Here is a 15,488-nt window from a genome sequence, read left to right as displayed (position 1 = left end):
GAAATTTTTTGCTAGAATCTTTTGAGTATCTAAAGATATATAGAGTATCATGTCATGATACTATATAGAGTATCATGTCATCTGGAAATAGTGAAGGTTTTACTTCCTCCTTGCTGATTTGGATGCCTTTTATTTCTTTTTATTGTCCAATTGTTGTGGCTCGGACTTCCAGTACTGTGTTAAATAATGGTGAGGGGCGCCTGGCTGACTTCAGTTGGAAGAGCATGCAACTTTTAATCTTGGGGTTGTGAGTTCAAGGCCCACATTGGGTATAGAGATTACTAAAAAAAAAAAAAACAACTTATCTGTCGAAAGCTTTTTCTGCATCTTTTGAAATGGTCATATGGTTCTTATTCTTTCTTTTATTAATATGGCATATCATGTTGATTGATTTGGGAATATTGAACCACCCTTGCGACCCAGGAATAAATCTCACTTGATTGAGGTGAATGAGTCTTTTAATGTCCTGTTGGATTTGGTTTGCTCGTACTTTATTGAGAATTTTTGCATCCAGGTTCATTGGGAATATTGGCCTGTAGTTCTCTTTTTTAGTGGAGTCTTTATCTGCTTTTGGTATCAGGTAATGTTGGTCTCATAGAATTTGGAAGTTTCCCTTCCTTTTCTATTTTTTGGAATAGTTGGAGAAGAATAGGTATTAACTCTTTAAATATGTGGTAGCCTTGACCTGTGATGTCATCTGGTCCTGGATTTTTATTTATTGGGAGATTTTTAAATTACTGATTATTATTTTTTTCTTTTTGCTGGTTATCAGGATGTTTAAGTTTTCTATTTCTCCTTGTTTTGGTTTTGGTAGTTTATATGTTTCTAGGAATTTATCCATTTCTTCCAGGTTGCCTAATTGTTTGGAATATTTTTTTTTAAAATATTCTTTTATGATAGTTTATATTTCTGTGATGTTCGTTGTTATTTCTTGTCTCTTATTTGTGATTTTATTTGGGTCATTTCTCTTTCCATTTTGTTAAGTCTGGCTAGAGGTTTATCAATTTTATTACTTTTTTCAAAAAATCAGCTCCTGACTTCATTCATCTGTTCTTTTTTTAAAGTTTCTATATCATTTATTTATGCTCTAATATTTATTTCCTTCCTTATGTTGGCTTTAGGCTTTGTTTGTTCTTTTTCTATTTCCTTTAGGTGTAAGATTAGTTGCATATTGGAGACTTTCCTTGCTTCTTGAGGTAGGCCTGTCTTGCTGTAAACTTACCTCTTAAAACTGCTTTTGCTGCATTCCAGAAGTTTTGGACAATTGTGTTTTCATTTTCATTTGTTTCCATGTATTTTTTAATTTCTTCTTTGAGTTCCTGGTTGACCCATTCATTATTTAGAAGCAAGTTTTTTTTATCCTCCATGTATTTATGGTCTTTATAGATTTTTCTTGTGGTCAACTTCTAGTTTCATAGCATGGTGGTTAGAAAATGCGCATAGTATGCTCTCAGTCTTTTTGTGTTTGTTAAGGCCTAATTTGTGATCTAATATGTGATCCATTCTGGAGAATGTCCCATGCGCACTTGAAAAGAATGTGTGTTCTGCTGCTTTAGGATGGGATGTTCTGAATAGATCTGTTATGTCTATCTGGTCTAGTGTGTCACTCAAAGCCATTGTTTCCTTGTTGATTTTCTGCTTCAGTGATCTGTCCCATTGATATAAGTGGGATGTTAAAGTCCCCTATTATTATTGTATTATTATCAATGAGTTCCTTTATGTTTGTTATTGTTTTATATATTTTGGTGCTCCCATGTTGGCTGCATAAGTATTTACAGTTGTTGGATTCTGCCCTTTGTTGTGATATAGTGCCCTTCCTCATCTCTTATTAGTCTTTGGTTTAAAAATCTAGTTTGTCTGATGTACTATTGCTACTCTGGTTTTTTTTAATGTCCATTTGGGTGATACATGTTTCTCCCATCTCCTCACTTGCAATCTGCAGGTGTCTTTAGGTCTAAATGAGTGTCTTGCAGGCAGCATATGCATGGGGCTCATTTATTTATCCATTCTGATGCCCTATGTCTTTGGATTGGAGCATTTAGTCCATTTACATTCAGAGTGATTACTGATAGATATGTATTCAGTGCTATTGTATTACTCGTTTTGTTATTGTTTCTGGAGATTTTCTCTGATCCTTTCTTGTCTTTGTCACTTCTTCCAGCCTACAGTTCAGTGCATCAAGCCTGTTTCCAATTTCGTTTACTGCATTCTTCATTTCTGACTGGTTCTTTTTTTAACTCTTTTATCTCTGTGGTAAGGGTCTCCCTGATGCCGTCCATTCTTTCCTCTAGCCCAGTGAGTAGCCTTATGATTGTTGCTTTAAATTCTCCATCAGGTGTGTTATTTAGATCTCTCTCACTTAGATGTCTGGCCGTGGCCTTATCTTGCTTTTTCATTTGGGATGAATTCCTTCGCCTTGGCATTTTGTCGGTCTCTGTCTTCTTCTCTGTGTTAGAAAAGCCAGTTATGTTTCCTGCTTCTGAGAGTACGGCTTTATGAAGAAGAGGTCATGTTGCGCCCAGGGCCTGGCAATTCAGGGAGTATCTCTGCTGGGAGCTCCAGGCACTCTGCTGTTGTGTTTTGGCTGCTTTGTCCATCTGCAGAAGCTCTCCTTGCTTGCGGTGCGGAGTTTGATTTTTGGCCAGAATGTGGTGAGTTTTAAGTAGGTGTGCTATGATCTGCTTGTGAAATGAGACCTGACGCTACTTCCACTAGAACTGAAGGCCCACAGAACTCTCTGGTCTGGAGACGTGGTGTGGGCAGGGACTTCTTCTGGTCTTCTTGGAAGGGGCCCAGCAGGCTGGGACAGAGGCAAGCTTGACCGAGAAGGGCAGTCCTGCCAGAATGGGGTGGGGTGAGGCTTGGTGTAAGCAAGTTAGGCAAGCAGCATCCTCCCTCTGCTGCTTCCCACAGGTGGCTCTGTGATTCTTCTGCTGAGGGCTGGGGGAGGGAAATGGAGCCCCAGCCAGCTCCTTTGTCCCCAGAGAGCCATCTTCGCTGCCTCTCAGGGACAATGCTCCAAGAAGAGAGAGTCATCTTCTCCCTGTGTGCCCCAGGCATTCTTCAAATCACTGTTTCCACACCCTGTGGGGAGTTTGCCTGCCTTCTTGGCAGGAGCAGGGCGGTGCCCTCTGGGCTCTATCCCAGTCAAGCCTACTAACCTTTGAAACTCCAAGCTTTAATCGCTGTTGTCAATTGCAAGAACTCAGGAAATTCAGCCAGTCTTGTTCTTCTTGTGTATCATTCCCTGTATGCTACTCTCTCTTTCTCATTCTCCCTTTCTCTTTCTCTCTCTCCTCTGCATGGCTCCCCCACCCCATAGCACCTGCCACCCATTTCTCCCCTAAACATATCCCCACACTTCCTACCTTCTTCCGTGTGGCCTCTTTTCTTCCATCAGTTGTGGGGTTTGTTCCGTCAGACTTCAGGTTGATTTCTGGGGTATTTAGGATGATTTGACAGCTTTCTAGTTGTGTTCATGGGGTGACAGAAGTCTTGGGTCCTCCTGCTCCATCACCATATTCTCCTGCCTCCAGCAACCCAAGACATTGTTTTTTTTTTAAAGATTTTTTTAAATTTATTTGTTAGAGAGAGAGAGAGAGATACAGAGCGCAAGCACAAGCAGACAGAGTGGCAGGCTAGAGGCAGAGGGAGAAGCAGGCTCCCTGCCGAGCAAGGAGCCCAATGTGGGACTCGATCCCAGGACGCTGGGATCATGACCTGAGCCGAAGGCAGCCGCTTAACCCACTGAGCCACCCAGGCGTCCCAACCCAAGACATTTTAAAGGAGCTCTAATTCATGAGAAGGTTTTTCCTCCAAGTGACTTAAAATTTACTTCCCTGCGTGTAATACACATCTGTTCTACTTATCCCTTCCAGAGCTAACTAGGGTAGGTCCAATTACTTTTCACATGATAGGCCTTCAAGTATGTAGAGAGAGCTATTACATCCTGCTGGAGCATTGAGAGAGAGTAAATACACCCTCTCTCCCCACTTTCAAGTTTGGAACCAAGCGAGAGAGAACCACTAGAATCTGGAAGGAGGAGATAAAAATATCAGCTCATACGTGCCCAGTTTTCCCAAACTTCCCAACTTGGAGATTCCTCTACATGGAAGCATGAGAATTTGAGAATATAAGTGTTATTCACAACTTTTCCCCACTATGTCTTATACTTTTACAGGTAAATATCTCCATTTCCTTCAGGAACTCCTCATAGAAATATTTGCCTAATCTTTCATGATCTGATTCAGTGACTAACTTCAGATGTTCTCAAGTTAACCCAGAATACAATAATACTGTTATTTATTAGGCTGTTAATGCAGTCTAAAATGACACTTGCCATTTTAATTTTAATTTTTAAATTTTATTTTTTTGGTAAACATGCTGTCTCTGCAAATTGTTCCTGCCAAGTCATTCTTTCTCCTCTTCCTTCCTTTTTCCTTCCCTCTCTCTCTCCCTTTCTTCTTCCTTCCTTTCTATGTGTATATGTGTTGTAACATGTATTCATTTTATTATTATTATTTTTTTTTTTACCTTTTGAACCCCCTTCACCCATTTCTTCCTCTCCCTACCTCCTGCCTCTGGCAACTACCTGTCTGTTCTCTGTATCTTGTTGTTGTTTTAGATTCCACACGTAAGTGAAATCATAGGGTATCTGTCCTTCTCTGCCTGGCTTATTTTCACTTCGTGTAATGTCCTCAGGGTCCATCCATGTTGTCCCAAGGGGCAAGATTCCATTATTTTTTATGGCCAGATAATATTCCAGTGTGTGTGTATGTGTGTATTTGTGTACGTGTATACACCGCAGTTTCTTTATTCATTCATCCATCGTGGATACTTGGACACTTAGGTTGTTTCCATATCTTGGCTATGTAGATAATGCTACAGTGTATGTGCTGCCGGGGCAAGCACTAGATAATGTTACAGTGAACAGGGTGGGTGCTTATATCTTTTAGAGTTAGTATTTTTGTTTTCTTTGGATAAATACTCAGAGGCGGACTTGCTGGATTGTATGGTAGTTGTATTTTTAATTTGTTGAGGAACTTCCATTATTATTATTTTTTTTGTAGTGATCACACCAGTTTACATTCCCAGCAACAGTGCACGAGGGTTCCCTTTTCTCCACATCTTCTCCCACACTTAGTTTTTTTGATAATAGCCATTCTGACAGGGGTGAGGTGATCTCTCATTGTGGTTGGGATTTGCATTTCCCTGATGGTTAATGATGTTTAGCATCTTTTCAAATACCTGTTGGCCATCTCTCTGTCTTCCTAGGGAAAACATCTACTCAGATCTTTTGCCCATATTTTAAGTCATGTGGTTGATTTTTTTTTGCTGTTGAGTTGTCTGAGTTATTTTTATATTTTGGATATTAACCCCTCATCAGATACATGATTTGCAGATATTTTCTCCCATTCAGTGGATTGCCTTTTCATTTTGTTGATGGCTTCCTTTGCTGTACAGAAGCTTTTTAGTTTAATGTAGTCTCATTGGTTTATTTTTGCTTTTGTTGTTTCTGTTTTTGGTGTCAGCTTAAAAAAAAAATCATTGCCAAGACCAATGTCAGTGTTAATGCAGACTAAAATGGCACTTGCCATTTTTAATTTTACGGTCACCTAAGACCCCTAGATCTTTTTTTTCTACATACTGATGTTTATCTAGTACTGATGTTGTTAGTGTTTGGGCTATTCCTGTTTATACTGTTAGTATTTTTTTTTATATAAGTGTAGGATTTTATGTTTATTCCCTTGCATTTTATCCTGTTAGTGTAGAGCAGCATTCCCCAAACTATGTTTCTTTTTTTTTTTTTTTTTAAGATTTTATTTATTTATTTGTCAGAGAGAGAGAGCAGGCGAGCATAAGCAAGGGGAACAGGCAGAGGGAGAAACAGGTTCCCCACAGAGCAAGAAGCCTGATGCGGGGCTCGATCCCAGGACCTTGGGATCATGACCAGAGCCAAAGGCAGACACTCATTGACTAAACCACCCAAGCATCCCCCAAACAATATTTCTTAAGAACACCTGAATGGTAATGGGCGCTTCATGAATAAGGTGCTTTTTATAGTCAAATGGCTAGGGAAGCTCTTGATTGGGCACCCCTATAGGGCCTTACCCTATAGATCTATTTCACCTGACTCTGTTTTGAAACACGTTTTGAATGCATTTAGCTCTGAAGCCCACCCAGATCTCCATAGTCCTGACCTTCGGTTGTTTTCTGCATTGCCACCTTCCTCATTTATATGCCCAACTCACGCATCTGATTCTGTCACCTTTGAATCAGCGGGTCTCTTTACTGCGGGATTTTTCAGAGGGAACCACCTCTGGAGTGTAGCATTGCTCATTTGCACAACCAGGATCTTTTCCCCGGGAAACTTCTTCGTGAATAGTATTTCAAAGAACACTTTTGGGGAAACACTAACCACTTTAGGAGATTTGTGGGTGCTTGTATTTCTCTTACAGTCTCTTAGTTATTGTTAATAACAATGTCTGGCAGCAAAATAATAAAATAAAAATAAAAAAAATTAAAAAAGATGTCTGGCAACATAAAAAACCACTCCCTGATACTGAATCCAGGGACATACCACTGAAATCCTCCTAGGCTACCCCATGATGTAGTAAGTAGTCCTTTGAGTATAAAAGCTTTTTATTTTTTATTTATTTTTTATTTTTTTAAGATTTTTTATTTATTTATCAGAGAGAGAGAGGAGCGAGATTGAGCACAGGCAGACAGAGTGGCAGGTAGAGGCAGAGGGAGAAGCAGGCTCCCTGCCAAGCAAGGAGCCCGATGTGGGACTCGATCCCAGGACGCTGGGATCATGACCTGGGCTGAAGGCTGCTGCTTAACCAACTGAGCCACCCAGGCGTCCCGAGTATAAAAGCTTTTTAACTGTCACCTGCCTTGCTAAAAATTTTGGACCTATGCTGTGTTCATGACATTCTCCTGATTTCCCAACTTTTTAATCTTACTGAAAAACAAGTGATCCCTGATATGAGGAAGTTGAGAGGCAACTTAGGGGGTTTGGGGGTAGGAAAAGAATAAATGAAACAAGATGGGATCGGGAGGGAGACAAACCATAAGAGCCTCTTAATCTCACAAAACAAACTGAGGGTTGCTGGGGGAAGGGGGGTAGGGAGAGGGGGGTGTGGAAATGGACATTGGAGAGGGTATGTGCTATGTTGAGTGCTGTGAAGTGTATAAACCTGGCGATCCACAGACCTGTACCCCTGGGGCTAATAATAGATTATATGTTAATAAAAAATTATATTAAAAAAAGAAAAACAAGTGAAATTAATGTAACCAGCTAATGCCGGCCTGTAGTGCTCAACAGATCCTATCCTAAGGCCTCAAAGGCACTTTGGAAGTCACCTAAAAAAATATCTGAGGACAGTTCTGCTCCTCTGGTTAAAAACATTTCTCTTCTCTACCTTTCCCTTTGTCTGTCCACCCACTTTCTCTAAGCGTTGAGCCACGTTGCTCTGCAGCCTTCCCTTACAGACATTTTCCTCCAGCTGCAAGATGGGGAGACTCCTTCTTTCTCGTGGGAGAGAAATCAAGCAGTACCAAAATATTTAGCAGTTACAGCTTCTTGCCTCTCAGAGTATAAAAGACATTGCAGCCTCTTGTGTGTTACAAAGTCTTAGCAGGTCTTGATACAATGAATAACACGCACGTTTGATAAATTCAAGAATGGGAAAAGTTTACGTCGGGTACCGAAGGCCGGAGAGGACTTCCATTCTGGTTATGTGGCGAGGTCATGGGATATTGTTATTTTACTGTGATTTAAGAATGGTGCTTTTTCCTATAATTCTTTTAGATGAAAAGATTTGTTCAGCTCATTTAATAATAGTTATACTCCATGAGTTTTAATTAAAGTTTTAATGACCGTTCCGTAGTCACCACAATAGAACAGAGGTTGAATAAATTCATTTGTCTGAGAAGTGCTTTCTAAGTAACTTATGTTTTCGGGTTTTACCACCAGAATTTCTTCAAGACATCTACCCGACTTGCAGTCTCTCGGAAACCGGATATGACTGGAAGTTGTGTGTGACAGCTATCAATAGCTCCATCCGTAGTCTTCGCTATGACCTCAAGAAGTCCACATCCAAAGTGTAGTGGCTTCCGCAACAACTCCTCCAGCAGAGTCAGAGCCAAGAGATACTGACTCAACTACTTGAATGCCAGCCACCCTACATTCTTTTTTTTTTTTTTTTTTAACACTGTTGTATCATCCTGTAAGTTTCTCAAGTTGTCATTCCAAAATTAGCTTGTTGTAGCGGGAGTGTGGTTCTGCATTCACAACTGAAGAAATATCTGATGTTCTTTCTCTGCCCACATAGCAGACAGAATTGCATTTGGAAGATGTATAATGTTTCATCTTGTGAACGAAGTGATGGGCAGTACTCCGATAAGAACCTCTGATTAAGGGAATGGTAGTATACTCCTAAAGGTCATTTTCATTGCTGTTTCAAGGTAGAATGAGAATAGCATGTTTAGCTCTTAGCGATAGGTGTGATCTGAGCATCAGGGACACATGCATAGGTAGTGAGGTAGACATAGTTGGTTGGATAGGCAAACCATGACGCCGGGAGTGGCGTATTTGTCACGTGGACCATCACTGCAGATCTGAGGTCTCAGCTCCACTGATTGAGAAGGGAGGCACGGTTTACACATAACCAAAACACGCATGTTGGCTTTCTTGTATATCCACGAGCAGGGCATTCGTAGGATTGACATACTTTTGTTTGACCCAAACTTTCCAGGCATGAGACCTATGGTTTTTTGATTTGCTTCTGGTAAGAACAGCATCCTTTTATTTATCTCCTGATAATATTTTATCACAACAGTTTTCTAAGAGTCATCACAGAAAATCATGTCAGGAGGCTTTTTATTTCTGTTGAAGTAGTTCAAATTTAAGAATATATCACTATGAATAAAAAGAATCTGACCAGGTTCAGACACTGATGTTTTTGGTGTTATGGTTTCTGAAATGTCTGGGTAAAGGTTTAATATATTTACTTTGTTTTTCTGATTGATTCTACTAGTTGAAGTGCATACAAATTTGAATCTTACATATTTAAATGAAAATATTGATCAGAAATTCAATTAGAAAAAAGTGATCTTGAAGGATATTAGCAGGAATATTGGCAAATGAAAAAAAATCCATTTTGCTTATGAGTAGAATTTTATGTTTAGCTTAAGCACTTTAAAGTTCTTGAATGTTTTAGCCATAGAAAATACTGTATAATTTCATTGTTTTGTGTTTAAGAAACATTTTGTCAGAGAAAAGAGAAATGTTTGTTAGTTATAATGTCATCTCAACTTTTAGTATGGAACAACTCTCAGTCACATTCGCTTTTATTGCATTCTTAGGTATTGTTCAAAAAAACAGCTTTTTTCCTTGTGAGAGTTCAGTCTTTAGTTATGCACATTTGCTTATGACCCATGGATTTTCTTGTTTAGTGGACATTAATTAACGTTGTCTTTTGATAAGGCAAAGAAGAAATTCAATAAAAAGTAATAAGTTGGTCCAGGTAATTTGTGTGAAAGTTGACAAATATTGTTATTTTTGTGACTCATAAAGTAGTTTAGGATGGCCTTATATGGTCCATTTGTAGAATAGATACAATTTTTCAAATGATATATTTTTTGAAAATTAAATTCAGTTTTTAGAGTATGTTAGTGAAATATAGTATAACTAATTTTAGGAAGATTAAAATGTAAGGTATGATTTTTATGACCCTGTTCTCCAAATAAACAATTTGTTAGTTGCCTTTATGTTAATAAAATTAAAGTATTTCTACACATATCTTTCTATGTTTAGGCTATGCCTACAGTGGTCTTTTTTTTTTTTTTTAAAGATTTATTTATTTATTTATTTATTTGACAGAAAAATCACAAGTAGGCAGAGAGGCAGGCAGAGAGAGACGGAGAAGCAGGTTCCCTGCAGAGAGCCCGATTTGGGGCTTGATCCCAGGACCCTGAGCCAAAGGCAGAGGCTTAACCCACTGAGCCACCCAGGCACCCTACATTGGTCTTAAAAAATAAATAATTCAAGCCAAAAAATCTTCCATAGACTGCAAAAGAGTTTTGACCGCAATTATTTAGATTAATTCATCTAAGCTAGTCTTCGTCTTCACCATTCAGTTTTACAAATAATTTTACACACTATTCGTAATACAGCTAATATAGAAAAGTAAAATTACATTCTAGGCAAGATTAAATTTTAAACTATATATGCAGATTTCAAATTTGATTTGTATTTTGTGCTATGTGAAATATTCCCTGGATTAGAAACAAAATTACAAAAGCAAAAACTTTATATTTACAAAAAATTTTCAGGATTTACATGGTTCACTTTATTATGATGGCTGCTTATATAATTTGTTAGACCACTACTGTCCAGTACCATTATATTGGTAATGCTCTATAAATTTATGCTGTCCAGCATGGTAGTTGCTAGCCACATGTGGGCTTTTTTTTTTTAAGATCTTATTTATTTATTTATTCGAGAGAGAGAGAGTGCGAGCGAGCATGTGCATGTGTACAGTGCAGAGGCAGAGGGGAGGGAGTGGCAGAGGGGGAGGGGAAAACTAGGCTCTCCGCAGAGCAGGGAGCCCAAGGTGGGGCTCCATCTCGGGATCCCGGGAGCAGTAACCAAGTCAAAGGCAGACACTTAACTGACTGAGCTGCCCAGGCAGATTCTTATAACCGACTGAACCACCCAGGTGCACCTAAATTTACTTTCTCTAATCACCGCATCTCAAGTGCTTGAGAGCCACATGTGGGGGGTGCCTGGAGGGCTCAGTTGGTTATGTGTCTGCCTGGGTGTGTCGGTCAGTTAAGGGTTTGCCTTCAGCTTGGGTCATAATCCCAGGGTCCTGGGACGGAGAGCCGTGTTGGACTCCCTGCTCAGCAGGGAGCCTGCTTCTCTCTCTAAATCTGCTGCCCACCCCTGTTGCTTGTGCTCTCTCACTCTCTGTCAAATAAATAAATACAATCTTTAAAAAATTAGAGGAACCCAATTTTAAATTTTACCTCATTTTAGCTAATTAAAAATTTAAATAATCATATGTGAATCGTGGCTGCTGTATTGGCTAGCACAGTTTATAATATCCGTTTTTTAAGGAAGTGTTTTAGAATGATTCCCATGGTTTGAATTATAAAAATATATACACAACTTCTTTATTTTTATTTTTATTTTTTTTACACATGGTTTCTTCACAACCACACTGAGCAAAATAAATTTCACAAAGGTGCTTCATATTTTATTTTAAACTAAATTAGACCTTTTCTGCCTTCAAAATTTCACAGGTTCATTCCATTACTGCATTAATCCAATGTTAAAGATTTAAAATGCCTGTTCGTAAGGCTTGTTTTTTTTTTTTTTAAAGATTTTATTTATTTATTTGGCAGATCACAAGTAGGCAGAGAGGCAGGCAGAGAGAGAGGGGAAGGGAAGCAGACTCCCTGCAGAGCGGAGAGCCCCATGTGGGCCTTGATCCCAGGACTCTGGGATCATGATCTGAGCTGAAGGCAGAGGCTTAATCCACTGAGCTGCCCAGGTGCCCGTAAGGCTTGTTTTTGATAAATAAGTTTATCTTCTTGTCTTGTTTTCAAATAAATACAATGAATAGACATTTAAGATATTCTTAATACAGATGGTTAGGTTGTTCTTTCCAATGGAGTAATTTTACAGAACTTTTCCTAATGCAATGCACAGTGATTTTAAAAAAATTAATGATAACATATTTTTCATCCAGGTCCATAGATGTGGCACACTTAGCGCGTTTGCTTTCTTGCTTAATACAGTAATTTACTATTGTGGGCATAGTCATAAGGATACTGAAAACTTTGGAAGTGTTTTACCCTTCCTGGGTAAAATTGAAGTGTTACTAAAGCATTATAGCATTTTATACTTTAATACTTCTTTAAATATATGGTAAGATTTTTATTTTGGCCAGCAAGGCTTAGATATTCAGTTGTTCTTCACTTTTTAGAGACTCTTTCCTCACCTGGTGGAGGACAGTCTCTGCAGCATTCTGCAACTGGTGGTCGAACCACATTCAAGTTCATTGCTTCCTCCACTGCAACTTCTCTTTTTTTAAAAATTTCCCCTGCCACCTCCTCCCAGCCTAACTTATTTTAACTCACAATTCGTTAAGCTTGCAATGACTTTTTTTTTCACCGTGATAAAAATCCTGCTGGTCCTCTTTGAGATGGAATACTTGGTAATCTCAAGTAGTAAAATTAATTTGTAAGATGGACAGGTGACAGGCGCAAATGTCCACACCAACATAATTGGGCAAGAAATATTCCTTTATTTTTCTGTAACAACTAAATTTCTATTTTGATTACACAGCCTCCAGGTGTTCTCACTAGACCCTCAGGTTAGATGGACCTGGGACCCATGATGGGTGGGGCTCTGCTTCAGCTCCCAGGCCTTGGTGTGACGGGGTGGGGCCACTCCTGGAAGCACCCACTGTTTCAAACAGGCTTTCCAGTGGGGGAGAAGCGGGCAGCTACAGTCAGTCCTGGCTGTGAATTCATCCCGGGTCTGGGAGGGGCAGGGAACCCCTCCTGCCAACTGCGGTACCAGCTCTGCCCCGCAGGGCCCGGGCGAGCAGCCCCGCCTACCCACCTCTGAGCTCAGGCGCGCAGGCGCAGGCTTCAAGCTGTTCCCACCAGGCTCGCTGGTCAGTGCGTCCCGAGACTCTCCACGCCGCACGTGCGGCTGTGACTGTGCCCCTGGCTGGGGCCTGGGCCCACTAGACTCTAAGGCAGGCAGAACGCCTCGTCCTATGACGACCCGAGTGCGGCAGACGTGCACCCTGCCAAGTTCATTGGTTTTGCAGGTGAGCAAAACTCGAGGTGGAGGTCACGGCTTGGGCACTGCCTTCGGGAGCTGTGCCCGCCAGGCCCCTGCGAGAATTGTTGCAAGCCCCTCCCCCTTCTCTGTCCCACTGAGATTCCCCTGCAAACCCGGTGGAGGAGACCAGGGGAGGGGTCCCCCGCGGAGCTACCTGCAATGCTGGGGCACTGCTTGTCACCTGGGCTCTTTTCCCATCGCAGGAACCTGAGGCCCAGAGGAGGCCTCTTCCCGCAGTGCTGGGCTGGGGAGGGGCTGTGCGGTCCCTGGGTCATGGTCCCTGTGTCAGGCTCTTACCCTTCGGAGGCGTCTGCCTTGCTACCTGTGATGCAGGGAGTACCTCAGCCTCAGCCCGGTGTTCCGGGATTCTTTCAGTGGTGTCTTGTTCGGGAATAGTTGATAATTCTAGTGAGGGAGAGTGAAATCAGGACCCCCTGTATGTCTCCATCTTGGTGACGTCACTCTTAATTTCTATTTTGACCCTTCCCGCGCTGGGAGTAGAAACTTCACCTTAATCATTCAAGGCTTTTGGGTTTCCCAAGAATGCAAGTAAAGAGCCCAGGACATGCATGGAGATAGGTCTGGGAGAATACCAATGGGTGGGTGTTTTTATCCTTTTATCCAGAGTTGATTCTAAGTTTTAGTGGTCTTATACATTGCCAGAGCTGAGGAGAGGGTTCGGAATCAGGTTTTTGTCATTTTTCTTAGCCATCATCAGCTGGGGTATCTATTTGTCTCAGCTGGGCTTTAGCTCCTGCCCTGAAGACCCATGCGATTGGAGAAGCTCCTATCTCTGCTCCTTCCAGGTTCCCTTCAAGCTCAGGGGAATTATTTTGCTGCTGCTTCATTATTTTGTGTCTTGGGAAGGGTTTTATCCACTTCTCCATAGACTTCCATGTAGGACAGGCTACATAATTTGCAGGGCCCAATGAAGATGGTGAATTAAGATTTGGAACTATTTAAGTAGCACAGTTTTATATTTTAACATTTTATTTGGGGAGGATTTTGGACTTACAGAAGAATTGTAAAAATAGTACAGAGAGTTCCTGTATACCCTTCACCCAGCTTCTCCTAATGTTAACAGCTTTCATAATCACGGTGCAATTTCTGAATTAACAAAATTCAGAAATTAACGTGGTTCAATACTGTTAACTCCAGACTTTCTTTGTATTTTGCCGGGTTTTCCACTAAAGAAAGCTCTCTCAGGGTTCAATCCAAGATCCTATATTGCATTTAATTCTCATGTCTCTTAATGTCCAATCTATGGGAGTTCTCCATCTTTCCTTGTTCTTCCTGACCTTGACACTTTTGAAGAGTACTGGTCAGACATTTTGCAACATGTACCTCAATTTGGGTTTGTCTAGTGTTCCCTTGATAAGACGGAGGTTGTACAGTCTTGGGAATAATGTGTTCTTCTCAAAGCATCACAGCCTTGAACTTTTCAATAAAACAGTTACTAGAAGGTTCAGCAGTTTGCCCCAAGACCTAGAGTTGTTAGCACCAAAGCCAGGACTGGACCTCAAGTCTCACTTTTATGTGAAGGCTGTTAACGCAGACCTATAAATCTTTTCAGATGTTTTTCTAAACTACTGACTTAAGCATTTGACTTTTAGGATGGTGACCATCGAGTCCTTTTTTGGTCCCTGCACAATGAGATAGGGGCAAGGGGAGGCTGAACCATTAATGGACAGATAACGAAGGAGAAAAATCCAAACACTGTGAACTTAAGCAGTTGCTCAGTGTCCCTGCTGCTTCATGGACAGTGGTGATTTTGGTCACCATTTAGTGAGCTTCAGCTCTGGGCCAGGTCTCAACTCAGCATCAGCACCTCCCGCTTCTAGAACTTTGGCTTTGCAAAAGAGAAGCTGAGAGCCACCTTTCCTATAACCCCTGTCTCAGTATGGTTCCAGTTTCAAGTTTGTTGATGAGAGGAACTTGCATGAAATTTGAAGGCAGAAGCAAAGAAGCAGCTGTTTTGCCACACAGCGAGGATGCATGGACAGATGTGAGATTTACAGAAGCTTCCTGAAGAATTCATGAGGATTAGATACTTCACTGCTGCAGACGGGTGGGGGTAGAGTGAGGGGATTTTTGGAGATTCTTCAGCAGCTTTCCAGTAATCCTTCAAGAATTTTCGTTGGTGCTTCAAGCTGAGGTCTCCAGTGTTTGCTTTCTTGACCTTTGGTGACACCTCCTTTGACTTTGTCTTTTCTACCTTGTTTAATAGTCCCATAAACTTGTAATTCCTATGCTAAAACCCTTTATTCCTGCTTTCTTAACTGACCCCTGACAGAGTACAACAAGTGTTCATGCGTTTAATCCTCTCACTGCCCAGGAGGAAGGCACCGTTAGAGATGGGGGAACTCACAAGTCAGTTGTGCCACTCCGGTATCCATATCCACCCACGAGCTGTTTAATGACTACTTCAGACAATTCCGAGCAATAAAGCTGAACATCTTTGTTATCAGAATGGCTTGTCAGAATGGGTATTCCTACACGACAAGAGTGATGATCAAGACTTAATTTCTTAACCCAGGAGAAGGTGCTCAAACAGCACTCATCATCAGGGAAGCACAAAATCCAAACCACAGTGAGATATCACTTCCCACCTGTCAGAATGGCT

General features: G+C 40.9%; 1 protein-coding gene across 1 annotated transcript in view; it reads left to right on the top strand.

Moving 5' to 3' along the window:
* Positions 1–9,726, top strand: part of BEND2 (BEN domain containing 2) — a 59,572-nt gene extending 49,846 nt beyond the window's left edge. The window contains exon 19 of the mRNA XM_032331520.1: positions 7,979–9,726. Coding sequence (XP_032187411.1) covers positions 7,979–8,112 — 134 coding nt within the window. The 3' untranslated portion in view covers positions 8,113–9,726. The remainder of the gene's footprint in view (positions 1–7,978) is intronic.
* Positions 9,727–15,488: the final 5,762 nt, after the last annotated feature.

Source organism: Mustela erminea, chromosome X (assembly GCF_009829155.1).
Source record: "Mustela erminea isolate mMusErm1 chromosome X, mMusErm1.Pri, whole genome shotgun sequence".
Classification (NCBI taxonomy): Eukaryota; Metazoa; Chordata; class Mammalia; order Carnivora; family Mustelidae; genus Mustela; species Mustela erminea.
The sequence above is the reverse complement of the archived record's forward strand: the minus strand, read 5'-3'. Positions and strand labels throughout refer to the sequence as shown.